General features: G+C 36.3%; 1 protein-coding gene and 1 pseudogene across 1 annotated transcript in view; one reads left to right on the top strand and one right to left on the bottom strand.

Moving 5' to 3' along the window:
* Positions 1-18866, bottom strand: part of REDIC1 (regulator of DNA class I crossover intermediates 1) — a 78437-nt gene that overhangs the window by 23765 nt on the left and 35806 nt on the right. The window contains exons 6-8 of the mRNA XM_006168094.1: positions 16511-16696; positions 12616-12731; positions 6-69 (exon numbers count right to left, since the gene is read on the bottom strand). Coding sequence (XP_006168156.1) covers positions 6-69; positions 12616-12731; positions 16511-16696 — 366 coding nt within the window. The remainder of the gene's footprint in view (positions 1-5; positions 70-12615; positions 12732-16510; positions 16697-18866) is intronic.
* On the top strand, positions 4580-4825 carry LOC102469583 (cytochrome c oxidase subunit NDUFA4 pseudogene; annotated as a pseudogene).

Here is an 18866-nt window from a genome sequence, read left to right as displayed (position 1 = left end):
CTCCTGCTTCCACAATCTTCACCCATAATTATGGCAGGTCTTTTAGTGAGGAAATTCTCATTTTCTGGTCTTTGAAATAAATAAAAACATATTTAGCAAGAAAAGCATATGTCATTTTTATTGAGAAAAATTTTACAGTTAAATTCTTAGAGAACATACTGAGTAAGTATTAATATTTTACCTAGCTTATTATATTTTTTATATTTAAATAAATATTGCTTTGGGTGGAATTTTCTAAAGCACTCTTCAAATGACTTATTGAATATAAATTATGTTCAGTTTTATATTTCAACATGGAAAATAAGTGTACAAATCATTTTAATGTTACATTAACAAATTATAACCAAACTATACTATGTCTTCTGTAATAAAGCTTAGCAAATCACCTAGACAACCACTGTATGTCACTGCTGTTCCACTTGACCAGAGAAAGCTGTTTGAAGACTGTGCAGAGAAAAATCATCTCATGTTAAAAATACCAAACAAATAGTTATGAGAATACCATAATAGATATTTCTCAACCTAACAAGAATATAAGAGCTATTTCAAAGTTCTGAAGAATAATGTATATATTAATGTATAGATAAAAAATATAAACAAGAGATAAGATGAATTAAATGAAAACTAGGTGAATTAAATAACTAGTAAGTTTCCTTCTAATAGAAATGATAACTAGGTTAAGTCCAACTCATGCACAAGAATCAAAGCTATGACAGAAAATAATTCAAAATTAAGACCTTTTTTATTTTATTGCCAATAGCTTCATACAAATTTATTTATGATTAGGTTTTCCAGAGCCTGAAAGTATCAAATAAATTTAGAAAAGAAATGCATCAACAACTAAAACTCTGACTTCTAATTTTGTTTTGTTTTAAGGAGATAAGAGATTTTTGCGATAGGGTACATGCATTCACTGGAGAGAGAGAACCAGAAAGCGAGAAATCACCCACACCAGGGGAGTGGCCACACTGCAGTCCTTTCTCCAGGCACATGCATCTGGCATGAGTTTAAGTTGCCAGGTCTGGGGCCTCGAACCATGGTAGACTACGTGGAAGACCAGCAATGTAAACATTACACCATCTGCTGGTCCCTCTAGTTTCATTTTTTAAGTGATCAAATACTATATTCTAGGCAGTAGGTCATGTGGTGGAGACATGAGATAAAAGAACACAGTTTGGTATGAATTTTCATAGCTCAGTTTCCTACATCATGTCTTAAAAAGTCTTATTGTTGTGTTAGGCAGAATAATGCTACTTTGCTAAACCAAAAGGCATAATCTATAGTATTTAATAGTATGCACCATTAACACCAGAGAAATTTCTATTAGTCTAAATAAGAGAATAAATTTAAAAGCACTTTGTATGTGATAAAGCACCCTATAAACGTATATCATAATTTTTTTTAAGACAAGGTCTTGCCATGTCATAATTCTCCTGTACCAGTCTCCCAGCTAGGAACACAGGCAACCCCACCATATCCACGTATTTTTTAGACAGGGTTTCACTATGCTGCCCAGGTCAGCCCTCACAATACTTCTGCTTCAGTCTCCCCAAGTTGCTGGGATTACAGGTGCATGCTACTTTCCAGAGCCTTCAGGTTGAACAAGGAATTGAACTCAGGCATCCCATGTGGCCCCAAACTGCAGAACACAGAATTGTGGTAGTGAGTACCACTAAATCATACTTCTTTCATTATATTTTTAAGAGTTGGGTCTCATTACACGCTATACTCCTCAGGCTAGCCTCGAATTCACAATCCTGCCCGGACTCCCAGGTAGTCAGGATTTCGTGTGTGTGTCACCATATACAGCTAACTCATAATTTTTAAAAAGTGTTTCAAGCATTCTGACTTGGGAGAACCATTCAAAGACATATGAATGCTAAAGAAATTTGTAATTCACAGCATTGCCAACAAGAAACTTACATTGGGCTAGCTCAGCGGCACAGCAGTAACATGTGCAAGTGATGCTGGATCTGTGTGGAAGATCACAAGCTCAACCCGTACACTGTGGGGATCACAGTGTGAGACTCTGTTGAAAATATGTCTGTCTTTGCACTACTCTGTGCCTCTTACTCTCATAAAAGACTTTTAAAAATTAGAAAAAATAAATTTATAGAAGAGGAAGGCAAAAATACTAAGTGATAAGGGTTATCTTATAGTCAAGTGTTATTACAATAGAAATAAATTCTTCCACTTGAGAAAAATCAGGCAGATGGCTTTGAATTTGGGGACTGAATATTGGGAAGAATTATTACTTGTAGACATAACAGAAAGAAATGATGCTATAAAATTGGAAAGTCCTATCAATCCAACTTCTTAAACAATTTAATTATTTCTATATAAAAATATAAAATTAATTAAACACTAGGGACTGGCACAACTGCAGTGGTACAAGTGGGAGGAAACTGCTATGTGATGGCTGAAGCTACAGAGACCCAGGTTCAGTTTCTGGCCAGTCTATGCAGGTCAAGGATTGTGGCACAGGGCTGTAGTCCTAGTCATCTAGGAGACTGGGGCAGAATTACTGCAACTGTAGTGAGACTCTGTCAAAAACAGCTCTCACTCCCACTACTTCTTTCTCTCTCCCCTGCTATCCCTCTCTCTCGTGCATACATGCTCACTTTTCTTTAAAGGACTAAAATAGGGATAAATTATCTAAATAAACCTTTCACATGTACTCAACACATATTTAATATATGCCTACTATGCAATAGGGAGATACAGTAACTTATATTCCAGTAAATAAATATAATAAACAACCACTAATAAGTACAACAGATAAGAAAATAAAGAACTAAAGAAATGGAACAGATAATTACAGGTCCTACCAGATCACATGATGGAGGAATACCTTGTGTTGGAGGCTGCATTTCAGATAATTTGCTCAGAAAAGACCCAAATAAGAAAGCAATAATAAGCTAAAGGTATAGAATAGTTAGACATGTGAAGAAGGGAGTAAGCACACTGCAAAGAGAAGTATAAATACAAAATTTGCCACATATTTCAGAAACAGTAAAGGAATAAAGAAAATAGAATCAGTGAAAGAAAACTTATGACTTATGGCTAAAATGGTACAAAAGGACCCAGATTACACACAGCCTTATTTTAAATGTTTGGGGTGTGTACATTCATCTGAGACAGACAGAGAGCGGGGAAGTGAGAATGTACCCCCTATAAACACAATCCCTTCTCCTCTATCTTATCCTTCTTTTTGGAATTTTTGGAGCACATGGACATGTGCCCATTATGTTTCTCAAGCTCCCATGTCTGGGACTCCAGGTGTGCTACCAGTTTTGTAAGATCCAGCTGCCTTTAGCACGATGCCACAGGCTGACCCCAGAGGCTTACTTTTGAAAAAAAGAATAAGAAGCCATTGAAAGTGTCTAAATATAAAAGTAAAACTGATCTTTTTGCCTTAGAAAATATTAGTTTAATTGCTGAGTAAAGAATAAATATTAGGATTTCTATCTGGCCAAAATGAAATAAGAGACATCAAAATTACCTCCTGATGAAATTTAAAAACTAGGGACCAGCAGATGGCACAACAGTTACATCGCTGGACTCCCATTTAGTCGACTGCAGTTTGAGTCCTGGACCTGGTAGCTTAGAACTCGGGCTGAGCACATGTGTGTGTGTGCCCAAGATCCCAAGAGGAGAATGGAGAAGAAGGGATTATGGCATGGCCATCTCTACTGGGGGGGGTCATTTCTCACTTGCGCTCTCTCTCTTCAGCAAGTGCACGCACCCTATACCAAAAATATCAAAAAAAAAAAAAAAGAAAAAAAACTAGACAAAATATCTGAGACAGTTTTCAGATGTAGGACACCAGGAAGAACAAGATAATGATCCCTGTAAGAGAGAAAACAAATCAGGAGAACTCTTATCCTAGCTTACTGCCTGGAATGAGTATCCAAGCCACAGCATAGGGATCAGAGCCCAGCTAACTGGTTGTTACTAAAGATACAGAGCTAGGGTGTCCAGGGAGACTGAATGGGGCAGAGTTCACATGTTAGAGTACCATAAAAAACAGTGCTTCAGAGAAGAGAAAGAGCTCCAGATCTACAGAGGGTTGTTCTCAAGTCTTCAGCTAGGTACTGATCAGTGTGTGCATGTAAAGTAATTACCCAAGGCTGGGGAAAGAACCATTCTAAGTGAAAGCCAAAATAATCTTAAGAGTGCACACAAACCTGGAAAAATTTTGTGTTTCTACCCAAAAGAGTGGGAAAATCTCTAAAGTCAAGAGGAATCAGGAGAAATTCAGAAGAGTCTTGTCTCGGGGGGTGGGGTGGGGGGGGGCAAAATTATCCATAGATTGAAGGTCAACTGGTTCTGCTTAAGAAAGTTTAAGAGCCAGCTTCAATAAGATCATACTATTCCCAAGTAACTAAACTGCACCCCAGATCAAACCTTAAAATTATTTTCAAAATGCAAAAATTTCCAGCATCCAAAAAGATAAATTTCACAATTACAAAATCCAAACTAAACCATCAAAAATGCATAGAAGTAGTGAAGAAAGTACCAAGCCTCTGGCCTGGCAGATTCATTCTCTGCTTTCAGACCGGAGTCCTCCACCATAATCATGCTCCACCAGGTCCTAAGCCAGGCCAAGAAACATCCAGTTTGATACCCGTTTATATTTATTGACATTGGAGGTGCTAGAGCAGTACTGTATCTCATGTGTTTGGCAATGTTCAATCCAGATTTCTCTTGGGACAGAAAGAATAACCCTGAACCCTGGAACAAGCTGGATCCCAATGATCAATACAAGTTTTACTTAGTGAATGTTGATTACAGCAAACTTTAGAAAGAAGGTCTACACTTCTAATTGCAATGTTCCACTATAAAGCAGTCTATAATGAAGATCTTCAGAAGCCATCTCCACAAATTTCTTCTTAATCAGCAAATATTTCTCCTCTAAATGCAGGAAATCATTTTGATGTGTTAAAATTTACATGGGTTAATACATATCTGAAACTTGGTATGTGTCACTATTTAATGCTAAAATTCTGCTCTGAACTTTATAATTAGGGAATAAGAAACAAACCATTAGAGTTTAAAAAACAGAATGCAAAGAATCGAAAAATTATAACAAATTATAAGGCACAAATTCCACTGTTAGAAATAGACTAAAGTGATAGAATCTGAAGACAAGAACTTTGAGAGAGTTATCAAAGCTATATTCCATAGACTCAAGAGAGAAAAAACTGGCACAGGGAAGATATAAAGATGAGTTAGACCAAACTTCCAGAGTTGAAAAAAATACTCAGTAGAATAACTAGCAGATGAAACCAAGAAAATACAATTTAGTGAATCTAAATACATAACAATATAATCTATAAAAAAAATGACACAATAAAAGAAAAAGATTTTTTTTTTTTGGAGAGGTTTTTGCTATAGGGCACATGCACTTTCCAGAAAGACAGAGAGAGAGAGAGACAGAGAGACAGAATGCGAGAAATCACCCCCCAAGGGGATCTGGTCAAGCCACAATCCCCTCTCTTCCATTCTCCTCTCGGGATCTTGGGCATGCACGCACACATACCCAGAATGTGTTTAAGCCACCAGGTCTGGGATTCAAATCACGTTGTCTACGTGGGAGTCCAGTGACAGAGCCATTACGCCAACTTCTAGCCCCAAGACAAAGTTTTTTTTAAAAAATGAACACAGCATAGTAAACAAGCCTCAATAAATTTAAAGGGGCAATATTATACAAAGTATGTTCCCTCTCCACAATGGAATTAATTCAGAAAGACTACAGTATAGTCTTGGGATTTCTGGACATCATGGAATAAACTTATTTCTAATCTATGGGCTTACAAAATAAAAAGGAAAATTCATTATTATGAACTGAATGAAAACAAAAAAAACATCTGGAAATGTGTTAAGCTGCAGAAAAAGCAGTTAGTAGAAACTTATTGCCCTAAATGTCTAAATAAGAAAAGAATCATTTAAAATCAATGACCTTGACTCTTACCTTAAGTTTAAAAAAAGAGCAAATTGGGACCAGCAGTTAGCATAACGACTGTGTCACTGAACTCCCACGTAGTTGACCGTGGTTCGTGTCCCGGACCTGGTGGCTTAAAACTCACGCCAGGCGCATGTGCATGTGTGCCCAAGATCCTGAGAGGAGAACAGAGGAGAAGAGATTGCGGAGCGGCCATCCCCCCTGGGGGAGTGATTTCTCACTTTCTATCTCTCTGTCTCTCTGTCTGTCTGGCGAGCGCATGTGACCTATAGCAAGAACCTCTCAAAAAAAAAAAAAGACCAAATTAATACCCAAAATAAACAGATAAACAGAAACAGTAAAGATCAGAGTAGAATTCAATACAACTAAAAATAGAAAAGAATAAGAGACATGCAAATCTAAACATGATTCTGTAGGAAGATAAATAAAATTGGTTAGTCCCTAATCAGAATAATCAGGGAGGGGAAAAAAAGATACAATTTACCAATATGAAAGAGAGAGAGGACAGCAATATAGGTATTGAGGATTTTAAGCAGATAATAAGGGGATCTTACGAATAACTTTATGTCAATAGCAATGAATACATTCTTTGCAGGACACAACCAACCAACACACACACACACAAAGAAATAATCTGAGTAGCCTTATGCTTAGTTAAAAATGCAAACTGTTGGGACCAGCAGTTGGCATAATGACTATGTCTCTGGACTCCCATGTAGTCAACCACGGTTCGAGTCCCAGACCCAGTGGCTTAAACTCACTCCAAGCGTGTTGTTGCGTGCATGCCCAAGATCCCAAGAGGAGAATGGAAGAGAAGAGATTGTGGCATGGCCATCCTCCCTGGGGGGAAGGGGGCTTGATTTCTCACTTTTTGGGGGGGGGTTGATTTCTCACTTTTTGTCTGTCTGGCGAGTGCAGCGCACACCCCATAGCAAAAACCTCTCAAAAAAAAAACAAAAAAATGAAAACTGTAGTAAAAACCTTCCTGATTAATAACACTAGTACCAAAGGGATTCACTGATGAAATTTACCAGAGATTTAAGTAATAAATTATACCAATTCTACACAAACTCTTATTGAAAATTAAACAAGCCTTGTAACTTCCCCCATTATCCCATTACAGTGCATTAGGTTGATATCAAAGTAAGACCAAGAATACTATAAAGAAACCCACAAAATGATATCCCTCAAAAAGACTGATGCGAAAATTCCTAGCCTAATTTTATCAAATCAAATTCAAGAACACCTAAACAAGGATAGAGTTGGCTATTCAGTAACATGCTTCTTAAGAGAAGGTAGATCCTACATAGCTACCACAGTTAGAATCCCACATATCAGGACCAGTATTTGGTGTGATGACGATGTCGCTGGACTCCCATGTGGTCTACCACAGTTCAAGTACTGAACCTGGTGGCTTAAACTCACGTTGGGCACATGTGGATGTGTGCCCAAGATCTCGAGATGAGAATGGAGGAGAAGGGATTACGGCATGGCCAACCCCCCTGGGAGGTGATTTCTCCCTGTATGTCTCTCCATCTTTCTCTCTGTCTTTCTGGCGAGCACACGTGCCCTTTAGCAAAAACCTCTCAAAAAAAAAAAAAAAAAAGAATCCACATATCAAGTGTCCAAGATCTGACAGGCTGGAGGAAGAGGAATGCAGCATGACCAGACCCTTTGAAGGGTGTTCCCCTACCACCATTCACTTTCACATACATATGCATACATACATACAATCATAAGCAATACATTTTTTCAAAAGAATACTTCAGGAGTCCAGCAGATAGCAATTATGTTGCTGGATTCCTGCATGGCCGACCACAGTTCAAGTCCCAGACCCAGTGGCTTGAGAACCATGCCAGGCATGTATGCATGTGTACCCAAGATCCCAGGTGGAGAATGGAGGAAAAGGGACAGAGGCATGACCATCCTCTCTGAGGTGTGATTTCTCACTTTCCCTCTGTCTCTGTCTCTTGCTGTCTCCAGCAAATGTACGGTCCCTAAGGCAAAAAAAAAAAAAAAAAAAAAAAAAAAAAAGGAAGGAAGAATACATAAGAAGAAGAGCACATTAAGAACAAGTGCAGTTTATTCCAGGAATACAAGATTGATTTAACTTTTAAAAATCAATTAATGTGAAATAAGTCTTCTGGAATGGCAAAGGGAGAAATTTGGCAAACCCTTTCCCCCAAGAGCAATTACATCATAAAAAAACTACAAAAACTATCAGTTCAGAGCCAACCAGTGGCAAGATTGTTGAGGCAGTGGGATCCCACATGGCTGATGAAGTAGTTCAAGTCCTAGATCCAGCAGCTTAAAACTATATCAGGCATGTATGCATGTGTACCCAGAATCCCTGAAGAGGGAGAAATACAGAAGGTATTGTAGCAGGACCATGCCTCTGGGTGCGGGGCAGGGGGTAGGGACGAGGGAGTTTATCTTATTCACTTCTCTCTGTCTCTTTTCTGCAACTGCACACACCCTCTAGCAAATATTAAATTCAATCATAGGAGCCTTACACTAATAACTTTAATCCTAATCACTCCCCAAAGGCCCTACCTTCCAACATCACAATCAGATTAATCATTTCCCAAAGGCTCTAACTTCCAACATCACAATCAGATTAAGTTCCCATTCTCAGAACATTGTTAAAATAGTCTCCCAGATTTCAATACATTAATTTTGGGGAGATACATTCAAACTAAAACACTAGGAATACAAGGTGGTTTCACCTCTGAAAATAATATATTATGCATTTGACAAAATCCATGATAAAAACTCTCAATGAACTAGAACTTTCTCAGCCTGATGAAGGATACCTAAAAATACACACAAAAAAAACCCCTGCAGTTAACATGATATTTAATGAGGAAAAACTAAATGCTTTTCTTTAAGACTAGAAAAACTGCAAACATGTCTGCTCTTGTTAGCTCTATCCAGCACTTCACTAGAAATTCTAGTGAGTGTGGCCAGGAAAGAAAAAAGAGTAAAAGCCATCTAGGCTGAAAAGGAAGAGATTAAAATAGCTTTCTTTTTAGATGACATAATCCACTTCGGTGAAAATGCTAAAGAATCTACTAAACTACTACTAGAACTAATAATGAATTCAACAAGGCAATAGATACAAAATTTTTTAAATTAGTTATACTTCTATATAATAGCTATGAACAACCCAAAACTAAAATTAGGAAAATAAATCCATTCATAATAGTGGTACTATAATAAAAACAGTAAAATATTAGGAATACATTTAACAAAGGATGCATAAGGCTTATATACTGAAAATTATAATAAATTGCATTAAAGATAAATGAGAAACATTTCATGCTCATAGATTGAAAGAGTCACCATTGTTAAGATGGCAATTCTACCAAAATTAATCTACAGATTCAACACAATACCAATCCATGTAGGTTTGTAGGTTTGCTGTTAATCTTTGGGGGGTTTTGTTGTTGTTGTTGCCTTTTTTATTTTTATTTTTTCTTGTAAATTCTGACAAGCTAAATCTAAAATTTATATGAAAATTCACAAAATTAAGAACAATCAAGACATTTTTGATAAAGAAAAAAATAGGAGGACTAATACGTCTCTTGATTTCAACCCTTACAGCAAAGGTACAGTAATCAAGGCAGTGTGGTAATAACATACAGCTAAATCTACAGATCAACAGAAAAAAAAAATGAGATTCTCAGGAAAAGAAAAATTTTTATATTTATTAAAGGTCAGTTGATTTTGTCATTTTTTTTTATAATCAATCACTGAGCATCATTACAACATATAAAAATAATTTTCCCAGCATGAATACACTATGTATTAGTTCAAAGATATTATAGTCCCTAGTATCCACAGTAGCTTTCCGTGATTTTATATCTTCTAATCTTTCAGATTCTTTTATAGAGTGCAGATGTTTAGTATATATTAAGCGAGCATATACAATGCCTCTCTTTCATGGTCTGGCTTGCTTCACTAAGTAGTAAATCATCCATATTCATCTATGAAGTGTCAGGGTCTCATTTTTCCTGGCTGAGTAGTATATCATACTGTGTAATAGCCTAATCAGCTAGAAATAAGAGGACCTCCAGACATAGCCAAATTTATTCGCATTTTATTGATTAAGAGGCAGTATATGAGGGGGAGTCATGTCTCTCAAAACCCCACAGCTCCTAGTGAAAGGAAAGGGGTGCTTAAATAGGTAAAAATCACAATCAATTCTAGGTTGATATGGTGATTACAATGGAAACTGAGGAGGGGGTGAAGAAGAAAGGAAATGGGGTTCCCATGGGAAAGCAGTTACAGAAGCTGAATCAAGCAGGTTAATTATTTCTAAGGGCACTCTCCAGACCTTTGTTTAAGGTCCCCATGGCTCTGGGTGAGGGTCTGGTAGTTACATTGCTAAGGAACATCTAAACAAAAAGGTTTCGGGCTAGTTAGCACAGACAGTAAGACTATTAATTATTCTATTTAATCAGGGAAAAAGGAGGAAGCAAGTATAACGTAAAGTTCAAAGATGAAGGTGCTTCCGTTTTAACTGTATAGGTGCCACACTTTAGTCCATTCATCTATTAGTGGGCATTTGGGTTGGTTCCATGTCTTAGCAATTGTGAATAATGCCACAATAAACATGGATATGCAAATGTGTTTATCCGACTGAGTGTATCCCTATCCTTTGGATAGATATCTAGGAGTGAAACTGCTAGATCGTATGGTAGTTTTATTGTAGGTCTTTGTCCTCCATAGTAGTTGTACTATTGGATCATCGGAGTAAAGTAAATAATTTACATTTTCACCAACAGTGTAGGAGAGTTCCTTTTTCACCACAGTCAAACCATCACGTATTTATTTTTTTAATCTAAGGCATTCTGACTGTGGTTAGGTGGTAGCTCACTGTGGTTTTGATTTGTATCTCCCTTACGATAAGGGATGTTAAGCATTTTTTCATACGCTTTTGGATGCTTATAGGTTTTCCTTAAAGTTGTCTGTTCAGCTCCAAGTGTTGACAAGGCTGTATTGCAACAAGAACTCTCATATATTGCTGATGAGAATGTAAAATAATGTAATCACTTCATTAAATAGTTTAGCAGTTTCTTTAAAATTGAAACATACATATACCATGTGACTCCACGTTCCACTTTCACCCAAGAACAATAAAGCATATGTCTAAAGACTTACACATAAACTTTCATCTGTAATAGCCAAAAACCAAAGAAGGGATTCAAAGGTGCTGAGAAAAACTACTGGGGATGATGAGTATGTTTATTATATTTGACATATTTAAAATATGCACTTTGAAAAATTTGAAATAAGTTCAGTTTGTCATATACAATTATACATTCATAAAACTGTTTTACAAAGGACCTTGGAACAAAGAAGAAACAAAAAGGGTAATTATGTGGCATTACAATTCTCCAGCGAAGAGGCAGTGGTAGCTTAGATTAGGACTTATAGAACTAAAACATGAGTAGGTAATTTTAAAGTTTATCAGAATCTAAAATTGACAATACTTTGTTGGTTAAGTGAACATTGGTGTTGAAAGAAAAGAAGGAATCAAGGACAATTTTTACTTTGGCTTTAGCACCTGAGTGAATACTAATGGCACTTACTAAAATGAAGGAAATTAGGATAGGATTATAGTCTAGGTTTCTCACTAGGAGGGATTCAAACTAGTTTTACAACTGTAATAGATTTTCAAAATAATGAGTCAGGGTTTATATCTTAACATCTAAAAAATAAAACTGAAATTCTGCTCCACTAACTGCAATTAAATGTAAAAAAAATATGATACAGAAAAATAAAATAGTAATTCATGGAGATTACAAAAGATTTCAGCTATCTTTGCCTAAAATACTTTTAAAAGTAAATGTAGATGTTCACATTAAAAAATAATTACTTAAAACTATTTTCATTAAATAATACATTTTACTTATAGTGATTTTTTTCCCTAGAAATACAGGAGACCTTTGAACAACACAGGTTGAGACTACACAGGTCCACTTATGTGCAGATTTTTTTCAATAACTATATTGGAAAATATGGTACAGTCCTATAAGTATAGTTTCTCTTTGTTATTATTTTCTTAACATTTACCTTTCTCTAGCTTACCTAATCATAAGAATACAGGATATATTTTTATAACATACACAATATGTATGCAATATGTATATAAATGACTATTTCCATAATTGGTCTGGTCAACAGAGAGTTTTTAGTAGTTAAAATTTTTGAAGTTAAGAGTTATACATGGGTTCAGTCAGTTAACATGGTCATTAAGGCATTGCATCCCACATGGCCAACTGCACATTTTGAGTCCTGAACCTACAACTTGATAAGTCACATTGGGCACATGCGTGCATATCTGAAGCCGCGAGAGGAGAATGGAAGAGAAGGGACTGTGGCCATGGTCATCTCCCCTACAGGGTAATTTTTTCACTTTCCCTTTCTCCCTGTCTCTGTTTCTCCCCAGCAAGAGCATGTATCATATAGCAAACTAAAAAAAAAGTTATATGTGGACTTTTTTACTGCACAATGGAGAATGGGTATCAGTAGGGCATACTATACTTAGGTCTATCTTATTAACTAAAAATATTTATGTCCATTAAAATCAAATAATTGAATATAGAATGGTACAGCTACTTTTTTTCTTTAGCATCTTTGCTTACCTGTTTAATCTTTCAAATGATGTTTCAAATGGTCCTGTTTTACAAGATTGCCTGAGAATATCTTCGCTTTCATTTAATTTTGAAACCAAGGAGTCAGAAGAGTTCATGTTACTGAGCTAAAAAAAAAAAAAAGAAAAAAAAAAAAGAAGTGGAAGAAACTGCCAAAATAGTAAATGTACATACATACAATTTATTTGCCATAAAATATTTAAGTAAACTACAACTATATTTTAAAATATGTATATTTTCAGTCTAATAGTAATTTTAGCCCTCATTGAAAACAAAAAGGGATACTTTTAAAGCAATGAAACCAAGAAGCATTTGAATGATTTTGAAAATAACAGAGTGATACTATGGTGAACTAATTATTGGGTCATTAGTTAAATAGTTGATCCACTATTTTTCAGGATTTTTTTAAAAAGATTTAAAAATAAGAACAAAAAAAAATACTCAAGATACTAGCTTCCTGAGTAACTACTAGTTAAATTTTTGTGACAGAAAATAAGTTTATCCCAAGGAAACAGCTGTACTTTTCTCTGTTTTTCCATATACTATCTAATTTTAGATGACTACTTTAGTTTTTCTGAATGTCAGTTTTATTCAGGAAAAAAAGGAGATAGTGTTGTGAAAAGCAAATGAGAATATTCATTTGTCAATAAAGATACCATGTGAATGTAATTTAGTACATTGGTCTGACACTAATCTATCCAACAATGCTAATTTATATCTGAAGTATATTAGATGTATAGCCAATGAAGAAGAGAGAAGTCTGGAGATAAATGATTGCAAAAACAATAGATAGTAAAGAGCAGAATTCAAAAGGAAATGCTAAAAAAAATTTTTTTTAAAAGTCAGGCTTCTACTAACTTCTCAGTTAATTCATACAGCTCAGTCTCAGAAGGACAGTAACAATTGTGCAGGGACAAAGTCATCCTTTGAAGTGAGAAACACACAAATAAATCAAAAAGATAATTTATTATGTATTAGTTCAATGCTATTTTGATTGGGACTAAGAAGCCCCAAACCATTTCCTCTAACCCATTTTTTTAACTAGCTTCCTTTTACATTTATAATTTTATATTTCCAATTTTTTATATTTATAATGTTTTTTATCATTTCAGTTCTTACTTTTCTTGAACTCCATCCAAATAAATTATTAAATACTCCATTACCACCTCACAATGAGACACAATGACTTGAAGAGGGAATGGGGGGAGGAGGACCATCAGTTGGCATAATGGCTATGTCATTGGACTCCCATGTAGGCGACCATGGTTTGAGTCCCGGACCCAGTGGCTTAAACTCACGCCAGGTGTGCATGCCCAAGATCCCAAGAGGAAAATGGAGGAGAAGAGACTGTGGGGTGACCATCCCCCCTGGGGGGTGATTTCTCACTTTCTGTCTCTCTGACAAGTACGTGCACCCTATAGCAAAACCTTCTCCAGAAAAAAAAAAAAAAAGAGGCAACAGGGACATTAGCTTCTTTTTTTCATTCTTCTGGCATACTAGGTATAACATTATTTGCCCTTCTGGATTAATCACTAACCTGAAGTCTATAATATGTGAAGACAAAGAGGAGATTGTTTAAATAGAGATTACACAGTATTTTCTACTCTCATAAAGTATCCAAAAAAAGCAAAGATGAGCTAAAAACTACAATGTAAATTTTTGTGTGATAAAATATTAGGTTGTTGCAAAAGTCATAATGCAAAAATATGCATCATAACTTTTCCAACAACCTGATATAAACATAGGTTTTCCATTGCCTCAGAAACTATTGACACACCAGGCATGTGCACATGTGCTCAGGATCTGATATGATGAAAAACTGAAGGGATGAAGAACTGTATAACCAGACTCCATGTGGAGGTGCTTTCTCCCTTCCTCCTTTCCTCTCTCTCTTGCACACATGCATACACATGCAGTCACTTGCCCGATGGCATAAAAAATATTGGGCCCTTCAATGAATAAGGCTAGGGCCAGCAGGTGATAGAGAGTTTAAGGCACTGGATCCCACATGGCTGGCCCCTGATTCAAGTCCCAGACCCAGTGGTTTGAAAATCATACCAGGCACGTGTGCATGTATGTCCAAGATCCTGAGAGGAGAATGTAGGAGAAGAAATGGTGGCATAGCCATCCCCCCATCAAGGGGTGTTTTTTCACTTTCCCTCTCTTTCTATGTCTCTCTCTGGCAAGCACATGAACCCTATAATAAAAATTTTAAAAAAGAAAAAAGTCAGTAAGGCTAGCACATATTATAGAATGTAACACTTCATTTTTTTCCTCTCAGAGAAACAATATATTTTAATAAAATTATGCTTAGCTATATATTATATCATATGTTATGGTAACATACTACAACATAACTATAGTATAACCTATGAATTTACAAATGATATATTAGATTGAATATCATTTATAAATGATAAATATATATATATAAATATGACATAAACCACTGTATGCTAAAAATGAAAGAAAATAAAAATTATTCCCATTAAGAAGATAATGTGGGGACCAGCAGATGGCATAATAGTTATGTCACTGGACTCACACATAGTCGACCGTGGTTCGAGTCCCAGACCCAACAGATTGAAACTCACACCAGGGGCGTGTGAGTACATGCCCAAAATCCCAAGAGGAGAATGGAGGAGAAGGAATTATGGCATGGCCGTCTCCCCCAGGGGGTAATTTCTTGCTTTCTGTCTCTTTCTCTTTTGTCCTTCCAGCAAGTACATGTGCCCTATAGCAACCCCCCCCAAATAAAAAGACAGCAGGTAGCATAGTGGTTAGGATGCTGGATTCCCACACGGCCAACTGTGGTTCAGATCCAGATCCAGTGGCTTGAAAAATCACAACAAATAAATAGATGAATAAATAAATGTTCAAAAAATTTTAAATAAGATGACAGTGTTTATGTAACCATTTTCCTCATTCCCATTACACATTTGGATAACAATGGTAAATAATTTTGTATTATAAACTCTATATAAGTATGGTAGATCAATTCCTGGTAGTCCTATGACATACACATTTCAGAATTTTAAAAATGTCTAGGATGTTTTTATAGTTTTTACTGTAGAGCTTACGATCAACACTTTAGCACTACCTATCAATTAACAAATAAATTTGTATAATGTTAAGTGAAGTGCATATAAACATTTGTCATCCTTCAAATCCTATAAGAATCAAGTCATCACAACTTAGATTTTAAGTGACTACTAAGGCATCACTGAGACTGTATATTCCTATTTTCATATGATGCTTCCTAGATAGTGTATATATCATGTCACACTGACATTGCCAATAGTCATTTACAGTAATTATAAGCAACAACTTCATAACCCATTGAACTATTTTTAATTTCACTGTTTATTAATAATTTTCTCAAAGAATAATAACTTCTAAGACTATTAAAGAACACTCAGTTTTTGGATTCATAATCCCCTGCAGTGCAAAGAATGAAACTTTTTTTTTTGAGAGGTTTTTGCTACAGGGCATGTGCGCTTGTCAGACAGACAGAGAGAGACAGAGACAGAAAGCGAGAAATCACCCCCCAGGGGGGATGGCCACGCCGCAATCCCTTCTCCTCCATTCTCCTCTCGGGATCTTGGGCACACACGCACATGCACCCGGCGTGAGTTTTAAGCCACCGGGTCCGGGACGCGAACCACGGTCAACTATGTGGGAGTCCAGCGACATAGCCATTACGCTAACTGCTGGTTCCCAAGAATGAAACATTTGACCAAAGAGAAATCATTATCCTTAATTTATCTTTCAGTTAGATCTATAGCAATTTTCAACTTACGCTTTTAAAATCTGTAAACAGAGAAACAAATGCATATCATGAAAATATAATCCTAAAGTGGCCAAGAACTGGTGATTCAAAAAGTACCTGTTCATTCTTTTTTTCACATGTGGCTGTCCAAGGAGAAGGTGCTATTATGGGAGTGAAATTTTTTTGTGAAATATGTCTATTAGAAGATAATTCTGCTGAAAAAGGTGGTGGAGTCAAACTATAGTTTTCTATTCTGTTGAATTGAGGTTCCAACACACTAGATGATTTCATGAGTTGTGATGGCTATAGAAAAGAAGATAAAATTATTTAAATTGCTAAGAGAGATATACTAGTAGAATACCAAAAGAGTGGTATTAATTTTTTTTAAAAAAAGACATGATTACAAAAGAAGTACAAAGGAAAGGCAAATCATGAGTAATAGGTCTTAGTAAAGTCAGAGATTATCAACCAAGATTATACAGTCATATATTGCTTTACAATATTAACATATTCTGAGAAATGCAGTACTAGGGTGATTTTGTTATTATGCAAATATAGTATACTTGCACAAACCTAGATGGCATAGCCTACTGCACACCTAGGATATATGTTACAGTCTATTATAATTTTATGGGACCACCGTCATATATACGGTCTGTTGTTGACCAACATGTAATGCAGTATATGACTATACTTAAGAGCCCTTTCTCTCTGCCCTTCCTACCTCTTGTCCCTTTCATGCTCTATTCTGTATGCCATCCTCTATTGACAGGAAATCTGAATTTCAAAACTCCACAATTCAGGTGACAAGATTTCCTAGGGATTTTAGTATCACTGTCAATTTTTCTGATCTAGTTTAACTCTAGCAATCCAAAGGAAAGAAAAGATAGTTAACAATATGGAATTGGGCTTTAAAATTCGAAGCATTGGGACCAGCAGATGGCATAACAGTTACATCACTGGACTCCCACACAACTGACTACAGTTTGAGTCCTGGACTCAGCAGCTTGAAACACGCCAGATGTGTGTTTGCATGTGCCCAAGAGAAGAAGAAACTGGGATGTGGCCATCACCCCCAGGGGGGTGATTTCTCACTTACTGTCTCTCTGGCAAGTGTATGTGCTCTATAGAAAAAAAGTCTCAAAAAAAAAAAAATCAAGGAAATATGTCTCATCAAAAGAATACAGTAACTGTACTCCATCTCTTGAAAAAACACAAGTTACCAAAATGTAAAAAAAAAAAAAAAAAAAAAAAAAAAGCGGGATCAGCAATTAGTGTAATGGCTATGTTGCTGGACTCCCACGTAGTCGACCATGGTTCGAGTCCCAGACCCGGTGGCTTAAACTCACACCGGGCGCATGTGCGTGCGTGCCCAAGATCCCGAGAGGAGAATGGAGAAGAAGGGATTGCTGTGTGGCCATCCCCCCTGGGGGGTGATATCTTGCTTTCTATCTTTGTCTCTCTCTGTCTTTCTGGCAAGCGCATGTGCCCTATAGTGAAAACCTCTCCAAGGGGAAAAAAAAAGAAAAAAAAAGAATCCCAAACAGTCACAGTGACAAAACTCTATGAGTTGGAACAGAAAAAAGACAATGAGTTCCAGGAGATGAGGAAGTCCTTCCACAATTTGACAGGAGAAATTGACACCATAAGAAAGAATCAGGTAGAACTATTAGAGATGAATTGTGTATCTTGAAAGTATTGCAAGTCGATTAGACCATGCTGAAGATCGAATCTCGGATGTAGAAGACAAAGCCTCTGACTTAGAAAAAAACACCAAAAAGGTAGAGAAAGTAACAAAAAAGAAAGGATAATATATGATAAATACTAGATTCCATTAAACGTCCAAACATCCGAATAATTGGTATCCCAGAAGGTGAAGAAACTAGTAAGGGTATAGAAAATCTATTCCATGAAATTCTGAAAGAAAGCTTTCCAAACCTAGAGAGGCATTCAAACATCCAGATCCAAGAAATACAAAGGACCCCAAAAAGAATCAATCCCAAAAAATCTGGCACATCTTAGCTGGACTGGCCAAAACCACAGATAAAGACAAGATACTAAAATTGGTAAGAGAGAAATGTCAAGTGACTTACAAAGGTCATCCCAACAGGTTAACACTGGACCTTTCAACAGAAACAATGCAAGCAAAGAATGGGAAGACATACTGAAAGTGTTGAGAGAGAAACAATTTCAACCAAGATTATTATATCCAGCAAGATTATCCTTCTTGGCAAAAAAAGGTATGGCAAAAAAAGGTTATAATCTTCTGAAACAAAACTTGAAAGAATTTGCCACATGGGACCAGCTCTTCCAGAAACTCTGAAGAGAGTCCTGTCCCAGGCAAACTAAAGAATGAACAGACAGAAATAAGGGAATAAAGGATAACCAAGACAATAACCAACTTAAAAGCAGGGACAAGTCCAGAAATATTGATAATAACATTGAATGTAAATGGATTAAATTCTCTGATCAA

The sequence above is a fragment of the Tupaia chinensis genome, unplaced genomic scaffold (assembly GCF_000334495.1).
Source record: "Tupaia chinensis unplaced genomic scaffold, TupChi_1.0 Scaffold145519_1, whole genome shotgun sequence".
NCBI classification, from domain to species: Eukaryota; Metazoa; Chordata; class Mammalia; order Scandentia; family Tupaiidae; genus Tupaia; species Tupaia belangeri.
The sequence above is the reverse complement of the archived record's forward strand: the minus strand, read 5'-3'. Positions and strand labels throughout refer to the sequence as shown.